This window comes from Hippopotamus amphibius, chromosome 12 (assembly GCF_030028045.1).
Source record: "Hippopotamus amphibius kiboko isolate mHipAmp2 chromosome 12, mHipAmp2.hap2, whole genome shotgun sequence".
NCBI classification, from domain to species: domain Eukaryota; kingdom Metazoa; phylum Chordata; class Mammalia; order Artiodactyla; family Hippopotamidae; genus Hippopotamus; species Hippopotamus amphibius.
This window is the reverse complement of record NC_080197.1, coordinates 86,039,268-86,059,901: the sequence shown is the minus strand read 5'-3', so window position 1 is coordinate 86,059,901 and position 20,634 is coordinate 86,039,268. Positions and strand designations below refer to the sequence as shown.

Here is a 20,634-nt window from a genome sequence, read left to right as displayed (position 1 = left end):
AAAAGAAACTCAAAAAAAGTGTAAACAAAGATAAGTCAAAGTGTAAAGTTAGTTATTATTTGCACATGAGAGTCTGATTTCGGTATCAATGAAAGATTTTAATTCTGATACAAATTGCATAAGTCTGGATTGTTCGGGGATATGGAAAGGAAGGGCTCAGATTAAGGGATGTGGCACGTTCATCAGGAGGGAGGTCTCCACACTCTCCTGTCCCTCCCGGCCTGGCCTTTCACTGTGGTGTCCGGCCTCTGGGAAGAACTTCTAGGGGACACTATTTCCACTCAGGCTGTCACCAGGTAACCAGGTATGGGACAGAGGAGCATCCAGTGACCCCCAACTCCCCTCCTTCCCTTCAACCTGTGAAAAAGTGAAGATAACTGGGGGCACATAATCCAACGTTGCCTGGTACTGCTCCACCTCCGTCAGTCAGAAGCACCAGCTATATGAAAAACGCCTGCTAGAGACGTCATGAGCAGCTTTCTTCATGTCCCCGGTCCCTGGTGTCGGTGATGTTGGCATTTGGGTCTGTGTCCCGGAAGGAGCTCAGTTCTGCCCACATCAGTCGATGCTTCTCACTGGTTTCAGATAAAAACTTTCACCCAATAAATAGTGTTAGCACTGGAGCCTGGATAAAGCTCCCTGGGGCCTGGGAACCATTAGATGAAATATTCCTCCTTCTCCCTGCCCTTGGCTGAGTCACTCTCCATCTGGAGGACGGCGCCAGGCTCGCCTTCTGCAGGTTCGTAGGTGACGTAGCTGCCTTTGTTCTTGTACAGGTAAAAGAAGATCAGGATCACGACTGAGAGCAGGGTGAGGAAGACCACAGTGATCACAACTTGGAAAGGAGAGGGAAAATGCAGAGATGTTTCAGGATTGAGGACGTCTCAGTAACACACAAGGTCCCCTGCTTTAGACGGTTCCCTCACTCTCGGTGGGGATCCTGCTGAAGTTAACTAGCGTCCACTTCCAAATGCATATTCTCCCACCAACCCCAACCGCCTTGGTACATGACATCTGGAGTCTCTTTGTGCTTAAGGACACAAGGCTTTTGATCTTTGACAAAACTGAACTCCCTCTCAACTAGTTCCTGATGCTTATGATAGAAACAGGGAGGAGGGAAACAGGAAATCGCTCATCCCAACAGGGAGGGTTTTAAAACCCCTAGCCTCCTGTAGGGGTTTCTGATCCCACCCTCTTTCTCACCCACTCAACAAACTGCACACATCCTCATCCCTACCCCCGTACTTGACTGTAGTGCCCATACGCACTGTATCTATTTGTGGCCACCTCCCAACCTGTCATTTACTGGCTGTGCCTCTGACACGAAGCCTCTAAGAATCTTTTATAACCTTGTGTGTGTGTGTGTGTGTGTGTGTGTGTGTGTGTGTAACAAACTGACAGGCCAAAACGAGCTCATTAATGGATGGGGCCTCTAATTTATGGTGCTTTCCTATACAGGGAAAATCCTAGTTCATCACATTGGTTTCCTTGCTGTCTCCGGAGCAAGAGAGCCCCTGAGCTCAGAAGTCTCCTTGGATTAGGCTCAGAGCCTTTGTTACCTGCAATGAGCGCTGTGCTGGCTTCAGCTTCTGGGGACAGGGCCTCAGTGGCCTGCAGAATTGGGGTGGCCACCAGTTCTTCTGGAAAATTTAGCAAAGTGGAAAAGGAAATGGGGTGAATTCTTTTGTTCTAAAACATGTTTGTCCTTCAGTTTCACCACCCCGCCTTCTTCCCTATTCAAACTTTTATCATTTAGCTCCTATAAACTGTATAGAAAAACCTGGAGAAGAGAGGAGAAAACAAACCAGCACCAAAGACAATCAACATTTTGGTTGATTAAGAGTAGTGGTTAAGAGTATGGGCTCTAGATCCTGACTGACAAGGTTCAAATCTGAGCTCTTTCACTAGCTGTGTGATCTTCAGAAAATCACCGAACCCCTCTGTGCATCAGCACCTCATCTGCAAAATGAAGATAACAGTACCTACTCCAGAGGGTCGTTGTGACATGTAGTAATTCAGTAAGGGTGAGCTATTATTAGGAATACATTTTTGCATAAATGAGATCAAATGATAAATGTATATACATGTATATATCAATATATTTATACTATATGGCATGTGCATTTCTTAAGGTTCTTATAAACTCTTTGTAAACATTATTTGTAAATAATGAAATAATGCTCCTTCCCTTATTAAAACCCTTTTCTAGCCTTCCAGAGCAGGCCCTGCAACTTGGAAGATTCTGAAATAAGGCCTCTCCTACCCTAAAATATATCCCATACCTCCTTCTGCTACTGCTCTATCTGTCCTCCAGAGCCTGAAAGTCCCACTCATAAAGTCACTACCCAGACTTCTAAGTGTTTCTGTAAAAAGTCAGGAAGCCCTTCAGTTCTCTCCTAGGTAGCATTTTAGTGTAGGGGTTTGACAAGATAACAGTTAAGTAAACATTACTGCAGGACAGAGGTATCCCTGGGAAAACAGTCTGACTGACCCTGGAATCACCTACAGGAGGCATCGCAATACTCTTTCGACAAATAATAATAGCAGCACTCATTAACTCTCTACTCTCTGCCAGGCGCGTGCCAGGCACACTGGGGACAAGCAAAACAGACACGGTCTGCCTTCCTGGAGCTCAGCCTCCACCACATCAAGTTCACAGTCAAGAACTATGATACATGCGGCAAAGGCAACATCCGGGTGCTTAGGAGAGCACGTGGCAGAGGGGCCTGAGCTAGTCTTCCAGCAGGAACGGCCTCCCCAGCAAGCAGGATTTACGCTGGGGCTGAAGCAGGGGCAGGAGTTCACAGGGTGAAAGGGGCCGGAGGTGGGCCACCTTCTAGGCAGAGGGAAGAGCCTGGATCAAAGCTCCGACATGAGGGGACTCAAAGGCCAAGTGTGGCTGGAGCACCGGGCGTGAGCCTGATTCCTGTCTCTTGCCTGACACCTTCAGGATTCCATCCGGGACAAGGGAAATTAAGTCACCGGCGGTGGTCTGGTGGGCCTGGGAGCAGTGCTAAGAGGGGTCAATGGTGTTAAAAGATCTTCTCACACAGGCCAAGGGGAGGCCTGTTGAACCGTCCTGGTCTCGCCACAGGGAAAGCAGAGGTGCGCGCTGCCCGGATCGCCTCCCCCTCCCAGGGCCAGGCCAAACCCAGGCCAAACCCTTCTCCAGTCTTTCTTTAGGAGCGGTGATATACACTCAGCTACTTTGTGGCCTCGGGCAAATGGTTACATCTCCCGATTCACCCATCTATTCTCACCTGTAACCAAAAGGAACTACATTAACCACCTTTGCAGGGCTATTGCAAAGGCTAAATGAGAAAACATGTAGGCAAGCATCATATTGTAGCCGCTACTACTTAAAATATTATTTAAGGTGACTTTGTTTATATGCTTAGTGATTAAAAGGGAAAGCTGCTCTGGGTTTGAATCCTGCCCCAGCGTAGTCCTAGGTAACCTTGGGGAAGTTACTAAACCTCTCCGAGCCTGTTTCTTTCCCGTGTGTAAAATGGGAGTGTGGTAGGCAGCTTCTAAGATGAATCCCAATGATCCCCACCTCCTAGTGTTTACATACTGGTGTAAGTCCCTTTCCCCATGTGTCGGGTCGGCTGGACCCAGAGACTGGCTTCTAACAAACAGAATACGGCAAAAATGATGGGCTGTCACTTCTGAGATTATACTGTGACTTCCATCAAAGACAAGCCCTGGGACTTCCCTGGCGGTCCAGTGGTTAAGACTTCACCTTCCACTGCAGGGGGTGTGCATTCAATCCCTGGTCGGGGAGCTAAGATCCCACATGCCTCACAGCCAAAAAACCAAAACATAAGACAGAAGCAATATTGTAACAAATTCAATAAAGACTTTAAAAGCTGTCCACAGCAAAAGAATCTAAAAAATTAAAAAATAAAATAAAACAGAGCTCAAGATTTAAAAAAAAAAAAAAAAAAAAAGACAAGCCCTTAAGTTCCTCCACCTGATCACTGCCCCAGACTGCTGCCCCTCACCACGCATGCTTTCCTCCCCCAAACTTCCCCGGCCTGCACTCCATCTTCCCACCATTGATCTAGAGTTCTATACAGTTGCTCTTGGTTTTGTCTTTCTTAAACTTTTGAGAACTTAAGATACACAAAGCACCGAGAAGAACAATGTATGTACAGAAGCTTCAATATAAAGATGAGTAAGATTCAGTTCAACTGATCAACGAGAATTTACTTTGCACCTACCACATGCCAGAGGCACTGTCATAGATGCCAGGCAAGCAGCAGTGCCGAGGTTCACCAGGGACCCAACCATGGAACTGAATTTTAGTGAGGGGATTTAACAGAACCGATAGGAATGAGTCCTTGGAAAGAGAATCCAGGGGGGAAGATGATTCCTAGTTGGGAAATTCTGCAAATGATCCCAACTGTAACAGCTGCCATGTGCTAAGTCCCTGCTTTGTGCTGGGTACCTCCTACACGTAATTATTAATCCTTAGAATACCAATCACTTCACAGCAGGTGTTTTTATTTGCCAATGTGGACCCTGAGGCCAGGAGAGAGTTAGGTGACATGCCTTGTAATTACACATCAAGGAACAGTGGATGGAACCAAGATCTGAATCCAGGACTACCCCCTCCAAAGCTCAAGCAAGATATGTATACTAACCCTTCCTACCACTATCCTTGTTTTTCCAATAGGGAAAAAGAGGAAGAGGTAACAAAAGATAACTGTGAGGCAGCATAAGAAGCTTTCCAAAAGCTCAAGGTTTTAAAAGATACAGACAGTTGCAAAAGAAAAACCAGAGGACCACAATCAAATACAGACTGTTGTGCTACAAAGAGTGCTCCTTTAATGTGAACTTGCTCACAGGCAACTGGTGAACAGGGAATGATATCATCAGTCACATTGGTTCATATGCAACCTCAACTTTCTACAACTGAGAAGTACATTTCAGCAATACAGAAAGACCTTAAGAAACATAAAATTCACTAGAAGTACCTTCCTTGGACACAGTTATCAGTTGGTTTCCACTTATTAAGCCGTCTGGTGACGCAGTAAGTACAAATGAAGGAGGTACAAAAAAATTTACCTCTATATAAAAACATTAGAAGAAGGCAGGCCCCTGTAAGAAATTTACCTCTCTATGAAATTTACCTTTATGTCAAAACATTAGAAGAAGGCAGATCCTATGTCATATTTTTATTTTTGATGAAAATAGTCTCTGTTGGAAGTGAAGTCCCTCTGGAATCTACCTCTAAAATGAGGAAGCAGCCTCCCCAGGGCACTACGGACAAGAATTCAAGGTTCAAATGGTGGAGATTTTAACTGCCAATATTTTAACTCAGATTATTGTATTTTTAGGGTTCTTGTTACAAAGTTTCTTAAGTTTTGAGTGTTCTGTCCCAATTCTGTCTTTCCTGTAAGCCCATTTCCAGTAATGTGATTTCAGAATGTGACTCTTTTCAAAAATGCACATAAAGGTTAATAGAAACTTAGAAGAATAGTGTCAGGAAGCTCTATACAGCTCAAGTTGGCAAACACATTGGAAAGACAATTTAAAAAGTGTTATATTTGGAGCAAAAACAGGGAAATGAGCCAGGCCTGCTGTCTGGGCCTGAAGCTAAGAGGTTGGAAGGATCAGAGAAACTAGAACTCTCCCAAGATGGTTTGCCTCTGTTTCCTATCAAAGGGAATGATTTTTGCACTAAAGGAGTAGCAGGAGCCTTGGTGACACGGGAAAGTGAGGTCAAGAGAAGGGACGCAACCCAGAAAGCACCAAGCTAATCTAAAAGGGATCCAGATATGTGACAGCCAAGGGCACTGAAAGAACATGTAAACAGGATTGCTATTGGTGATACAGGAGCTTCTGAGAAAGACGGGGGCCAGGAGCCTGAAGGGCCACAGAAAGAGGTGGATTCTGTAAACAACTGGTGAAACTGATATAGTTCCTCAGCAAAACAAGTTATAAGGGACTGCTTTGGGGGTCTTGAACTTGAAACCACAAGCATTAAGAGTTAGTATGGGACCACTAGGAGCAAGCCTGGTCAGACAAGTCACACAGCCTTTTTAGACTCCAGGTTCATAGAGAAATTAAAAGTTAATTCAAAAAGTATTTATGGAGCGTGTACTTTGTGCCAGGCCCTGTTCCAGGTCCTGGGCATAGATTAGTAAACACAACAGGCAAAAACTCATGCCTTCACAGTTCCTTCAAAAATCAAACAGAATTACCATACGATCTAGCGAGTCCACTTCTGGGTATCTGTTCAAAAGAAATGAAAGCAGGAACTGGAACAGATATTTGTGCACCAATGTTGACAGCAGCATAATTCACAATAACTAAAGAGTGAAACAACTCAAATGTCCATCAACAGATGAACAAATAAACAAAATACTACACACACAATGAGATTATTCAGCATTAAAAAGGAAGAATGTTCTGACACACGCTACAATGTGGATGAACCTTGAAGATACCATGCTAACTGAAATAAACCAGTCACAAAAGGACAAACATCGCACGATTCCACTTATTTGAGGTACATGGAATAGTCAAATTCATAGAGACAGACAGTGGTTATCAAGAGCTGGGAAGAGGGGAGAAAGAGGAATTATTGTTTAATAGGGACCGAATTTCAGTTTGGGATGATGAGAAAGTTCTAGAGATGGATGATGGTGATGGGTGCACAACAATGTGAATGTACCTAATGCCACTGAACTGTATCCTTTAAAATGGTAACTTTCATGTCACGTATAATTTTACCACTATTAAAAAAAATTTCATCACACGATTTACATCCTGAGAAGGGGAAGATGGACAATGAACAGATTAAAGTAAAAGATACACTATATTAGATGTTGGTTAGCACTACACAGAAAATAAAAGCAGGAAGGGGGATAAGGAGTTGGGATGTGGTTGGGGTGGTCAGGGAGTGTCCCTGACAAGCTGACTTGAGTAAAATAAAACATCTATAGAAGGGGAGGGAGGCAGCCTTGCAGAGACCTGGGAGAGGAACATTCCAGGCAGAAAGAACAGCAAGTTCAAGGTAGGGGCATCCAGTAATACTGAAAAGCACCTGAGGCATCACACGCTCAGCATGTTAAAGGTGCATCATGGAGGCCACTTGGAAGGAGCAAGGGGGAGAGGAGGAGGAGGCTGAGGCTGTATAAGAGGGGTATTGATGGCCATGGAAGCACTTTGGCTTTTTCACTGAGTGAGACGGGACCCCTTTAGAGGTTTCTGAGCAGAGACTGGATTTATATTTCAAAGCAGTGCTTCTCAAACTCTGCAATGCATACGCATCTCCCAGGGAGCTTGTTAAAATGCAGATTATAATTCAGTAAGTCCAGGGTGGAGCCTGAAATTCCAAAGACTGGCCTTTTGAAACATTGAGACCACCATGTTGTGAGGAAGCCCAATCTGGCCCACTGGAGGGTGAGAGGCCACATGGAGGAAAACTGAGGCACCCCTGAGAGCCAGTACCAACCGGCAGACGTATGAGGGAGGTCACGTTGGCCCTTCTAGCCCAGTGGACCTTCCAGCAGATTGCGGCTGCATGAGTGAGCACTGGTGAAACCAGCAGAGGCGTGCCCAGCCAACTCCCAGAATAAGAAATAATTAACTGTTGTTGTTTTAATCCACTAAGTGTTGATGTGGTTTTTTACGCAGCAATACGGAATTGAAACAGAAACTGATTTTAAAGGATCTCTTTGCATGTGGACAACAGGCTGTGGGAAGGTGGAGACAGAAGGAGAAGCAGATTACACCCAGCACAACGGCACAGCTGCATCCACCCAAAGAAGGAGTCCTTTTCTAGTCTGCACAAAGGCACTGGCTGGGTCTAGCAGCAGCTCCGTGAGAAAGTGGTGGGATTCTGGATATATTCTGAAGTTAAGACTAAGCATGTGGGGTGGAGTCAAGGATGACACCAAGGTTTGGGGCCTGGGTAAATGGAGGGAGAGAAGGCCTGCTGTTACCTGAGATGGGAAGCCTGCAGGAGGAACAGGTTTATAGGGGAAGATCCAGAGTTCAATTTTGGACATGAATGCAGACATCACAACTGGAATTTGGGGGAATTCCCTGGTGGTCCAGTTGTTACGATTCTGCGCTTTTGCTGCTAAGGGTGCGGGTTCAGTCCCTGGTGAGGGGACTTCCCTGGTTGCACAGTGGTTAAGAATCCGCCTGCCAATGCAGGGGACACAGGTTCGATCCCTGGTCTGGGAAGATCCCACTTGCTGTGGAGCAACTAAGCCCGTGAGCCACAACTATTGAGCCTGAGTGCCACAACTACTGAAGCCCTCACACCTAGAGCCTGTGCTCCATAACCAGAGAAGCCACCGCAATGAGAAACCCATGCACCGCAACAAAGAGTAGCCCCCATTCGCCATAACTAGAGAAAGCCCGCACACAGCAACGAAGACCCAATGCAGCCAATTAATTAATTAAAGAAAATCCCTGGTGAGGGAATTAGGATCCCACAAGCTGTATGGTGTGGCAAAAAAAAAAAAAAAAAAGACTGGAATTTGGGGAAGAGGGCTGTACTGGAGATTTAAAAAGTCAGTATATTTACAACCATGAGACTGAATGAGATCACCAAGGGAGTAAGTACAGATAAAGATGACCAAGGACTGAGCCCAGGGAGGAAACAGCAAAGGAGGCTGAGGAGCAGCAGCCAAACAGACCAAGTATGAGGACCACGGGGTTTTGCCATGCAGAGGTCATGAGCGACCTTGACAAGAGAAGCTCAGTGAAGTGCTGAGTCTAAACCCCTGGTTTACAGTGGGCTCAAGAGTAAAAGAGAAAGCAACCTAAGTGTCAACTGACAGATGAATGGATAAAGAAGATGTGGTACACACACACACACTCTGGAATATTACTCGGCCACAAAATGAATGAAATCATGCCATTTGCAGCAACACAGATGGACCCAGACATTATTATACTAAGTGAAGTAAGCCAGACAAAGACAAATATGATATGATATTGCTTATATGTGGAATCTAAAAAAAAGTAATACAAATGAACTTATTTATAAAATAGAAATAGACCCGCAGACATAGAAAACAAATTTATGGTTACCAAAGGGGAAAGGGGGGCAGGGGTAAATTAGGAGCCTGGGATTAACATATACACACTACTATATATAAAACAGATAACCAACAAAGACCTACCAAATAGCACAGGGAACTAAACTCAATATTTTGTAATAACCTATAAGGGAAAAGAACATGAAACAGAATAGATATATATGCATATGTATAACTGAATCTCTTTGATGTACAACTGAAACTAACATAACATGTAAATCATACTTCAATAAAAAAAAAGAAAAAAAGGGAAGGAGAGGCACTGAAGGCAGAATATAAACTCTTTTTTTCTGTAAAGGTGAGCAGGGAAATAGGGCTACACCTGGAGAGGGAAGAGAGTTCAAATTTTTTGATTATTTTTGCTTTTTTTAGGTGGGAGAAATGACCGCATGTTTATGTATGGACAGGAATGACTCAGATGAGAGGGAACAATTGACAGCTGGAGCCATGTCCTTGAAGGGGTGGGACCCTGTGCACAGATGGAGGGACTGGCCGCAGACAGCAGAGATCATTCATTAATGTGCACATGGGCACGGAGGCAGCAGTAGGTAGATGGGGACAGAGGAAGCCTTTAGTAGTTCTCTTCTGAGAACTTTAATTTGCTCCAGAAAATAGAAGGTCATGTCATCAGCTGAGAGTGAGGATGGGGAAGGGGTTAGATAGGTTGAAGGTGCTGCCTGAATAACCAGCATCTCCTAGAACATGTGATAGGGTGTTTACAATAAACTATCCCCATGGAGTAACACAGCCTGGCTTCATGAAGGACTAAGTGGAGCAGGGACTTCCCTGGTGCTCCAGTGGTTAACATCTTACCTTCCAATGCAGGGGGCGAGGGTGAGTGTTCGATCCCTGGTTGGGGAACTAAGATCCTGCATGCTGCGACTTGCAGTCAAAAATTAAAAAAAAAAAAGGACTAAGTGGGGTAGTAGTTGGCTGTCAAGGAATGGAGTGATGCCAGTCTAAACAGAGCTTCTTCCACTGGCATTTGACCTTAATTCTTTTTGAACTGATACTATTATGTCAGACCATGCCAGGGCCACATTAAGGCCTTTGTGTAAATCAAAATTTAAAAAAAATTTTTTGGGCTGCGTTGGGTCTTTGTTGCTGTGAGTGGGCTTTCTCTAGTTGTGGTGAACAGGGGCTACTCTTTGTTGTGGTGCGTGGGCTTCTCTTGTTGTGCAGCACGCGCTCTAGGCCCACAGGCTTCAGTAGTTGTGGTGTGCAGGCTCAGTAGCTGTGGCGCAGGGGCTTAGCTGCTCTGAGGCATGTGGGATCTTCCAGGACCAGGGATCGAACCCGTGTACCCTGCATTGGCAGGCAGATTCTTAACCACTGTGCGACCAAGGAAGTCCCTCAAAATAAAAATATTAAATCACAAGATAGATATAAGAAAGTCCAATAACACATTTTCCCCTTATGGTAACAATTCTTGGCTTTTTTGCTTGTTTTTAAAATATAGTGAAGGAATTCCCTGGTGGTCCAGTGGTTAGGACTCCATGCTCTAGCTGTCGAAGGCCCAGGTTCAATCTGACATTGGGGAACTAAGATCCCATAAGCCAGGCAGCATGGCCAAAAACAGCAAAAAAGTGAATATTAAATTCTTTGTGAGAACTTTTGTTTTGGTGTTCCACCTTATTGGTGCCTTCTACACAGCCTTAGTGTGGAAGGGTTTAGTGTCCTTTGGGTAAATACAGACCCCAGCAGACCCAAGGAAGGTTCGACAAATCTGTGAAAGACTCAAAGTTAGAGGGGCAACTGGTAAGCTGATCAACAGAGATTTAAAATGACTGGAGAAATGAGTCAAATTGAACAAGATGAGAATTCAACAGATTCCTTGCCCTTAGGTCTGGGAAATCAACTACTCATAAAGAATGGGGTAGCCACAGCTTAGTAGCAGCATCTACAAAAGACTTACAGTGGGATCACTAGAAATTCACTGACACTGGAAGGATAGACCCCAAAATAGCAGCAAGAGTGATAGGAAGGGTGTGGAATTTTGGATGCTTTTTATTTTCTTTCTTTTCTTTAATCTTCCAAATTTCTTACGATGATAATGACTTTTATAATCATAAAATTTTAAAAACTTACTGTTATTTTAGGCACCATGAATGTAAAGACGGTCTCTAACAATGGCATCAACAGTGCAGCCCCACTCTGTGCTACTCCTAGACCTCTGAGTTGTGACACCACTGGGTGTCACAGTTTTGAGCTAAGCAGCCACCACTGTGAATGGCTTGGAAATTGTATCAGATCAGGAAAGCTTGCAAGAGAAAGCTGAGAGTGAAAATTTAGTCTGGGATGGGGGGCTAGGACTTGAATGCTGTCTTCGAATATATCAATGATGACCTGTCGAATATATCAACGAGGACTAGTGGCAGAAACTAATGGGCATCAGATGTCTCTCCCAGAGAATGAAGGGCAAAACTGGGCAGATGCTTCATGGGGAACTGGAGAGAGAATTCCATCCAGCACAGAATGCATAGTTAAACTAGCTGATCCTCAGGACCTTTCTCAGCCTTAATGTTAAGAATTTTTATAAATTGAAATTGTTCTATCAGAATTCTCTTCAAAATCAAATTTTCGAACTGGTGAAATCTCAGTGAAGTCTGTAGTTTAGTTAACAGGACTGTACCAATGTTGGGACTTCCCTGATGGTCCAGTGGGTAAGATTCTGTGCTCCAATCTTGAGAAAGAAAAATGGAGCTGGAGGAATCAGGCTCCCTGACTTCAGACTATACTACAAAGCTATAGTAATCAAGACAGTATCGTACTGGCACAAAAACAGAAATATAGATTAATGGAATAGGATAGAAAGCCCAGAGATAAACCCACACACATACGGTCACCTAATTTATGACAAAGGAGACAATAACACACAATGGAGAAAAGACAGCCTCTTCAATGAGTGGTGCTGGGAAAACTGGACAGCTACATGTAAAAGAATGAAATTAGAACACTCCCTAACACCATACACAAAAATAAACTCAAGATGTATTAAAGACCTAAATGTAAGACCGGACACTATAAAACTCTCAGAGGAAAACACAGGCAGAACACTCCATGACATAAACCATAGCAAGATCCTTTTTGACCCACCTCCCAGAATAATGGAATAAAAACAAAAATAAACAAATGGGACCCAATGAAACTTAAAAGCTTTTGCACAGCAAAGGAAACCATAAACATAATGAAAAGACAACCCTCAAAATGGGAGAAAATATTTGTAAATGAAGGAACTGACAAAGGATTAATCTCCAAATATACAAGCAGCTCATGCAGCTCAGTATCAAAAAAAACAAACAACTCAATCCAAAAATGGTTGGAAGACCTAAATAGACATTTCTCCAAGGAAGACATACAGATGGCCAACAAACACATGAAAAGATGCTTAATATCACTAATCATTAGAGAAATGCAAATCAAAACCTCAATGAGGTATCACCTTACACCGGTCAGAACGGCCATCATCAAAAAATCTCCAAACAATAAATGCTGGAGACGGTGTGGAGAAAAGGGAACCCTCCTGCACTGTTGGTGGGAATGTAAGTTGGTACAGCCACTATGGAGAACAGTATGGAGGTTCCTTAAAAAACTAAAAATAGAGCTACCATATGACCCAGCAATCCCACTACTGGGCGTATACCCTGAGAAAACCATAATTCAAAAAGAAACATGTACCACAGTGTTCACTGCAGCACTATTTACAATAGCCAGGACATGGAAGCAACCTAAATGTCCATCAACAGATGAATGGATAAAGATGTGGCACATATATACAACGGAATATTACTCAGCAACAGTAACGAAACAAAATGAAATTGAGTTATTTGTAGTGAGGTGGATGGACCTAGAGTCTGTCATACAGAGTGAAGTAAGTCAGAAAGAAAAAAACAAACACCATATGCTAATGCATATATATGGAATCTAGAAAAAACGTACTGATAAACCTAGTGGCAGGGCAGGAATAGAGACTCAGACGTAGAGAACGGACTTGAGGACACCAGGGGAACAGGGAAGCTGGGACAAAGTGAGAGAGTAGCATTGACATATACAAACTACCAAATGTAAAATATATAGCTAATGGGAAGCTGCTGCAGAGCACAGGGAGATCAGCTCAATGCTTTGTGACGACCTAGAGGGGTGGGATAGGGATGGTGGGAGGGAGGCTCAAGAGGAAGGGAATAATGGGATATACATATACATATAGCTGATTCACTTTGTTGTATAGCAGAAACTAACACAACATTGTAAAGCAATTATATTTCAATAAAGATGAAAAAAAAAAAAAAGACTCTGTGCTCCCAATGCAGAGGGTCTTGGTTTGATCCTTGGTCAGGGAACTAGATCCCACAGGCATGCCACAACTAATAAGCCCACATGTCACAACTAAGAGTCCACATGCTGCAACTAAACATGTGGCAACAAAGATCCCAAGTGCTGCAACTAAGACCCAGTGAAGCCAAAATAAATATTTTAAAAATAAATAAAAATAAAAAAGAATAATGCATTAAAAAAAAAACCCCAAACAGTATCATACCAATGTTAATTTCTTGGTCTTCACAAATGTACTGTGGTCATCTGTATGGATGTCAAATGTACCAAATGACATTTGAGGAAACTGGCTGAAGGGTATACAAACTCTGTACTATTTTTGCAACTTTTCTATAAATCTAAAATTATTCCAAAATAAAATGTCTATTAAAAAATATCAACAATTTAAAGAGTGGATATACATATACATATAGCTGATTCACTTTGTTGTACAGCAGAAACTAACACAACATTGTAAATCAAGTATACTCCAATAAAAATTTTTTAAAAAATCAGGGATTTTCCTGGCAGTCCAGTGGTTAAGACTCCGTGCTTCCACTGCAGGGGACATACGTTCGATCCCTGGTCAGGGAGCTAAGAAACTACATGCTGCTTGAGGTGGCCAAAAAAAAAAATCAAGAATTTGAACTCTATACAGAAGAGCTTTTCTCAGACTAAAAGTCACAAGGTGTTCAAGCTAATGAGCTGGGGCCTTTGGGCTTTAAGTATCAGAATGGTAATCTATATTTGTGACTTACAGTTTGCAAAGCATACATTATTTTATCTCCACCTCAAGAATGTGATGTAAGTAGGGTTGGTATCATCATTATGTACAGGCCAGAAAACTGAGGCAGCTCAGCAAGCTTCCTCAACTAGCCCACTGTCACCCAGCCTTTGGCCCAGCCAGGCTTCAAATCAGTCTCCTCACTTCCAGGTTCTTTCCAACTTCCGGAACCATCCCTGCTCTGCCTCCAGCTAAACATTTTGTTGATGCATGCCCTGGGTTTGGTTCTCAGTTTTACTGCAGGATGGAAAGGGAGTTCACTAAAGCACTATTTGCAAGGGTGACACATATCTGAATGTCTATCAGCAGAGGAATGATTAAATAAATGAAAGGTCATTCATTCTGGAACTAGTACACAGTTGTTAAAAAGCATGTGGTGGATCTGCAATTACTGGGACAGAATATACCCTGAGATGAAAAAAGCAAATTGCTAGGGCAGTATGTATAATATGGTTACATATTTGTAAAAAAAAAAAAAGTTAATTAAAACTGTAAACATACACACACACAGGCATAGGAAAAGTCTAGAAGGTTATTCCCTGAGGGGTATGTAATAGCTTTGTAATGAAAGAACAACAACAAAGTAAACTAAGTTCAGGAAACCAGGTTTACAGCTTTCCCCCCATTATCTCCTGTTCCTACCCCATTTCTCTCCTGTCTCCTCTTCCAAACAAAGCAATAAGAATGTTACTTTGTTCCTTCCCTTCTTAGGCTTGGAAAAACTATAACACCAATTTTCTTTAAAGAGGGAGGCCTGGGGCTGAGGACAGCAAGATTTGAGGCTCCACCCAAATCCTAACCTACAGCAAATTAACTTTAAGATGTATTTGGCTCACTTACCCTTTCTTTTTTTCCTTTTGTTGTTGTTAACCTAGATACCTGTCTGCTTCTCTGTGGCCCTTGTTCCTGGGCTAAATCTCTTATCACTGAGGCATGGGATCCTTTCCCACCTGAGTCTGCCAACCTACTTATTTGCTCTAGCCCCACCCAGCAAAGGGCGGCTCCCTCAGTTCTTCTTTCCATGCAAACCTGCCCTGGAATTCTGCTCCCTTTCTCCTTCCTTCTCTTTCATGTGCCCCAGCCATGGGGTGGAGTGGCTGAGAGCAGTATACCATGACAGAAAGAATACAGGCTTTGGAGTAAATCAGACTTGGCACAATATCCTGCCTCTGCCATGATTAGCCACTTGACCTTGGGATAATTTCTTAACCTCTGAAAATTTTTTAACTTCCCTGAACCTCAGTCTTTGCTTCTGTACAATGAGAATAAAACGTGCTCACAGGGTTGTGTTGAGGAATAAGCAAGATGAAAAACACTGAGCGCCTAATCTAGAGTGAGGACAACCCAGGATGTAGCTACTGTGACTAGGTAGCAAGGGACAGGTTTTTCCTGGTGGGGCGGGCAGAGCCCACAATGCCAAGTTCCACTCCACTCTCCTTCCAAGAGAGAAACTTATGCCCTAGGCACAGCAGGCAACGTGCCTAGGGTGCACCATAGTTCTGGGGGCCCATGAGAATGTTTTTTAATGATCTTAATTTCTTTTAAAATCAGAAGAAAAAATTGAATGTTTATGTCAAAGAAATTGTACTAGTTATATCAATTAATTATAAGTATAACCATTAATGATTTTATTATGTTAATATTGTATTCTTCCTTACCCCAACATAGTTGTAAAATACAGTTTTTAATATATGACCTTTTTAAATGGGGGAATGGGCCCACAAAGGCAAAAGTGTCAAGGGCCCATGAAAGTTATAATGTGGCCCTCACTTTCAACCCTCTTAAAGGAGATCTCCTTCAGGAGATCTTCATAGATTGACTGGGAAAAAGAATGTGAGAGAGCATCATGGGTGGGGAGGTGGGGAAGAGACATGCAAGGCCCTCAACGAGCCCATTCTTCAAAGTACAAGCCCTCACCCTGTCTGTGATTTCCCCATTTCTGTCCCTGAACTTACATTTGCTTGGACCCAGTGGGTAGGGGACTATATGATATGTCCTAAAATACCACTCCACTCATATCATTTGTTGGGTCAAAATGTAAATATACAACTCAACAACAACAAAGCTAGACAATTAAAAAATGGGCAAGGACTTGAATAGACATCCTCCAAAGAAGATATACGGATGCCAATAAACACATGAAAAGATATTTAACATCAGTAACCATTAGGGAAATGTAAATCAAAACCACAATGAGATACCATTCACATTAGGATAGCCGCTATTAAAAATCAGAAAATAACAAGCGTTGTCGAGGATATAGAGAAATTGGAACCCTATGCATTGCTGGTAGGAATGTAAAATGGCACAGCTACCCTGGGAAACAGTATGGCAGTTCTTCAAAAAATTAAACAGAATTACCACACATTCTTGCAATTCCACTTCTGGGTATATACCCAAAAGAACTGAAACCAGGGACTCGAAGAGATATTTGTACACCCATGTTCACAGCAGCAGTATTCACAATAGCCAAAAGGTGGAAGCAACCCAGGTATCTACTGATGTATGAATGGATAAACAAAATGATATACATTATATACAAATAATATTATTCAGCCTTAAAAAGGAAGGAAATTCTGACACATGCTACAAAATGCATGAGCCTTGGAGATGTTATGCTAAGTGAAACAAGCCAGACATGAAAGGACAAATTTTGTGTGATTCCGCTCATACTAGGTACCTAGTCAAATTTATACAGATAGAAAATAGTGGTGGTAGCCAGGGGCTGTGGGGGAGGGGGAATAAGGAGTTATTATTTAATGGATACAGAGTTTCAATGTGGGAAGATGAAAACGGTTCTGGAGATGGATGGTGGTGATAGCTGCACAGCAATGTGAATGCCAATCAACACTTAATACCACTGAACTGTACACCAAAAAATAATCAAAATGGTAACATCCCTATTATGTTTATCTTACCACAAAATTTTAAAAAGAAGAAGAAAAAAAAAGAATGTATATAGTTCTCCTTTTGTCCAAGTCCTAATTCCTCAGCTGCCCAAGCAAGCATCACCTCTCTTTCCTACAGGCAGATTTATTCTGCCCTCTCCCCAAGAATACACTCCAAGGTAAGCACAGCCTCTATAGTTTCACAAGTGGCGGTGCTACCTTTATCTGGAATCCCGGCTGCACCCCTTTGCCTGTATAAACCTCACCCATCCTTCAAAGATAAGGGCTCCATCCCCTTCCCTACTCATGAAGCCTGTACCGACTAATCTAGATGGCTACCCACTTCTCCCTTTTCTTATCTCTCAGCAGATAACTGAGGGTCTGAATGGCGTCCATCATCACTCATGGAGGACACTGCTTTTGACTCCCCCGGGGGTTCTCACCCCCCTGATTCCACATCAGCGAAGCAGAGAATGTCTGTTATAATGACAAGTGAGATTGCATATGGAAACAAAGGTGTGTAGACCAACCAAGGTTTCATTCCTCCCTTGCCCTAATTAATATGTAATGATATGAAAGATAAAAAAAAAAAAAAAGTAATGAAAACAATCAATGAATGCTGGCTGGTCCCGCTCAGCTTGGTTATGAAATGAAAGGTGGAAATCCATTCTCAACATGAAGGGGAACAAGAGGGGGATCCCTGCCTGGGGAACAAGGGTAACAACACCTCCGGGGGAACAAGGGGTTTTTGATACTGGAGTGAATCATCACAGGAGTGGAATTAGAAAGTGGGCACCGGGACTTTCCTGGTAGTCCAGTGATAAAGACGCCACCCTTCCAGAGCAGGGGGCAAAGCGGGTTCCATCCCTGGTTGGGGAACTATGCCCCAGCCAGAAGGAGAAAAAAAAAAAAGCAGAATTCCTTTTAGGAATAGTTGGGCTTTTCTAACAAGCAACCAGTAATAATAACCGATGTTATTGAGTGCTTACTAGATATGAGACACTGTGCTAGGTATTTTACATGTATTAATTCATTTAATCCTCACAAATAAGGTACTACTTCTCCCATTTTCCAAATGAGACTGGAGCTTAGAGGGTAGATAACTCACTCAAGGTCACAAAGCTCTAAGTGGTAGTACCAGGTCCATAAAAGTTCAGATTCAAACTGCACTAACGTGTGCACTCTGGTTGCCTTCTGCTTCCTCCCAGGACCTTTTCTGGTGTGAGACAGGAGGAAACTGGTGGGAGAGTCTTCCCATCTGGGCTGAGGCCTCAGGGAATTCCAGGACTAGGCTGGGGGTGGGGAAGTAGAACTGGGAAAGGCCTTCACCTACCTCCTGGAGAAGGTGTGGTTGCTAGGCTAGTCATCGCCGCAGGTGGACCGGCACCTGCAGGGAGGTGCAGATCTGTAGGAAGAGGGACAAAGACCGGAATGAGATGGGTGGGCCGAAGCCTGGGGCTGAAGACCGCTGGATATCCCAGGAAAACCTCTGGTGCTTGGTTTTCCCGAGTCCCTTCCCCATCGCCTCCCCCCCCGCCCCGCCCCCCTTTGAACGTCTATCCGGAGATCCTTTCACTGGGCCCCCGCATTTACCTAGGAGGTTTCTCGAGGCCTGAGAAGGTTAGGTAAAGATACGCAAAGTCGCAGCGGACCCAGTCTGACCCAGGCGCGATAGATAGCAGGTACGCGCTCCGGTCCCAGCCCGCAGTGTGGGGGGAGCCGTCCGCTAGGTGTCAGAAGAGCGCAGGGCGGGCAGGACCCCGGCCCAGGCTCGGGGCCGCCGCGGGGGCAGGGACGTGGCCAGGCCGGGGAGCGGGGAGCCGGGCGCCGGAGCGAGGCTCCCGCGTCGCCCTCTGGCCCGCCCGAGACGGCCGGTTGTCGGGGCTCGGCCCGCCGCCTCCGCGGTCCCCAGGGTCGCCCGGCGCACCGTCCGCGCGGTCTACCGACCCCCGGGGCCGCCCCCCACCCGGCCCGGCCGAGCCTCGGGCAGCCCGGGGCCCTCGCCGCGTCCGCGGGCGTCGGGGCTCGCTCCCCCGGCCGCGCCCCCGGCCCGCAGCCCTCCTGCGTTACCCGCGCCAGGCGGGGCTCGCTGCTCTCCGAGGGCCGCCCGGCCCGGGCACCGCTGCCGAGCCGCCGCGACGGGAGGCTCCGGCCGAGGCCCCGGCTCGGCCTCCCTGGCTTTCGGTTCCTGCCGCGGCCGCGGTGGCTGCGGTGTGTGGGCGCCCGGGCTCGCCGGGCCCTCCCGCCCGGCCCGTGTCCCCTTCTCCGCGTGCTCACCTTACCAGTCGGACGGGCTGCCGGGGAAGGGCCGGCCCCGCGCCGCGCCTCCTCCTCAGCTCGACGGGGGCGGGCACCTCGGGGACCCGCAGGGACGGCGAGCTGGGGGAGCGGCGCAGGGACGCGCAGGGTTCGCTGCCGAGGAGGCCGGGGGTGCTGGGGGCGGGGGGGGCGACTGGGTGGGACAGGAAAAGAGGAGAGAAGCCGCCCTCTGCAGGTTCCCTCTGCCCGCCGGGCCGCCACTGCTCCCCCGGGAGGAAAGGCTGCTTTTCCTTCTCCGATTGTCACTTTGCTCTCCATCCGGAGCCTCTTCCTCCCCCGCGCGCCCGCCCGCCTCGAGGCTCCGGAGGGCCCGGGATCCGAGCGAGCCTAGGGCTGATGGGCTCCGTCCGCTTTCCCCGCCATCGACGTTCTGTGAATTTTCAGCAGATGTGGAAAGTTACCTTTCCTTGCGTTTGCACATCATTTACGTAAATATTGATAGATCTGTGTCCAGAAGCTTGGAACATGAGCTGGCTTAGTGGGCACACCCCCGGCCGGGGAGCGGGGTGTGAGGTGGGGAGAGGAACGTTGCCCCCTCGGGATCCTCCTTGTCCGGATTCACCTGAGGTAATGTGGTGTAGAGGTGGAGCTTCGTGGGCTTTGCACCAGCTCCGGCTGCCTCTTAGCTGTGTGACTTTGGGCAAATTACTTAACCTCTCTAAAATCTGTTCCCTCATCTCTGAAATGGGGGACTGAAAAATCATGCCATTTCATAGGGTGGTTCTAGCACCAGGGAAGCACCTCAGTGTAACTACTAATGAATGCCATACTTTAGTCACCTCTTGACTCACTTCTTTCTGGCAGGAAATGCTCCCAAGTTAATGAGCAACTCCGTGAGTAAGGGTGTAATAGTAATAGGCTCTGGAATCTGCTCTGCTGGGTGATCTTAGACAGTTTGGTTTCATTTCTCTTATCTGGGGCAGTACCTGTCTCATAGAACTACTGTGGGGATGGAAGGCGTTAATGCATTTAAAGCATTGGAAGCTGACCTGGCACATACCAAGTGCTCAGTAAATGTTATCTTGGCTTCCTATTTAGGGTTAGAGCTCCTGTGGTTATTGTCTTCCCTCCCAGTGATACAGACTTCTGTGCTTCCTTCTTATTCCTAGGAGGTGTTCTCTAGGTTTGGGAATCAATATTTATATAGATCGATACAGACAGGAACTGTGCATGTTCATTTGGGAGAGACTGAAAGAGTGTCAGGGAATACAGGCATAGAGTGAGAAAAAAAGCAAAGAATAAATAAACAAATACAATAAAGCAAAGG

The 20,634-nt window shown here is 45.2% G+C and overlaps 1 protein-coding gene across 6 annotated transcripts; it reads right to left on the bottom strand.

Moving 5' to 3' along the window:
- Positions 1 to 55: 55 nt before the first annotated feature.
- SMAGP (small cell adhesion glycoprotein) lies at positions 56 to 19,991 on the bottom strand. Of its 6 annotated transcripts, XM_057701585.1 has the most exons (5): positions 19,769 to 19,911; positions 19,331 to 19,481; positions 18,382 to 18,453; positions 1,560 to 1,640; positions 57 to 835 (listed from the first exon to the last, which is right to left on the bottom strand). In XM_057701585.1, exons 1-5 carry the CDS (start codon positions 19,832 to 19,834, stop codon positions 657 to 659), a joined length of 549 nt encoding a protein of 182 aa, XP_057557568.1. In that variant the 5' UTR covers positions 19,835 to 19,911; the 3' UTR covers positions 57 to 656. The 6 variants fall into 6 exon arrangements, with proteins under 6 accessions (XP_057557569.1, XP_057557568.1, XP_057557567.1 ...); XM_057701584.1 differs by lacking the exon at positions 19,769 to 19,911 and having other exon boundaries at positions 19,331 to 19,640; XM_057701587.1 differs by lacking the exons at positions 19,331 to 19,481; positions 19,769 to 19,911 and adding an exon at positions 19,119 to 19,319 and having other exon boundaries at positions 58 to 835.
- Positions 19,992 to 20,634: the final 643 nt, after the last annotated feature.

Coding starts and splice junctions, on each gene's coding strand:
- SMAGP (XM_057701584.1), bottom strand. CDS start 19,625: ATGGAGAGCAAAGTGACAATCGGAGAAGGAAAAGCAGCCTTTCCTCCC. Junction 18,454..19,330: donor CCCGGCAGCCCGTCCGACTG/GTAAGGTGAGCA, acceptor CTCTTCCTACAG/ATCTGCACCTCCCTGCAGGT. Junction 836..1,559: donor CAGCACAGCGCTCATTGCAG/GTAACAAAGGCT, acceptor CTCCTTTCCAAG/TTGTGATCACTGTGGTCTTC.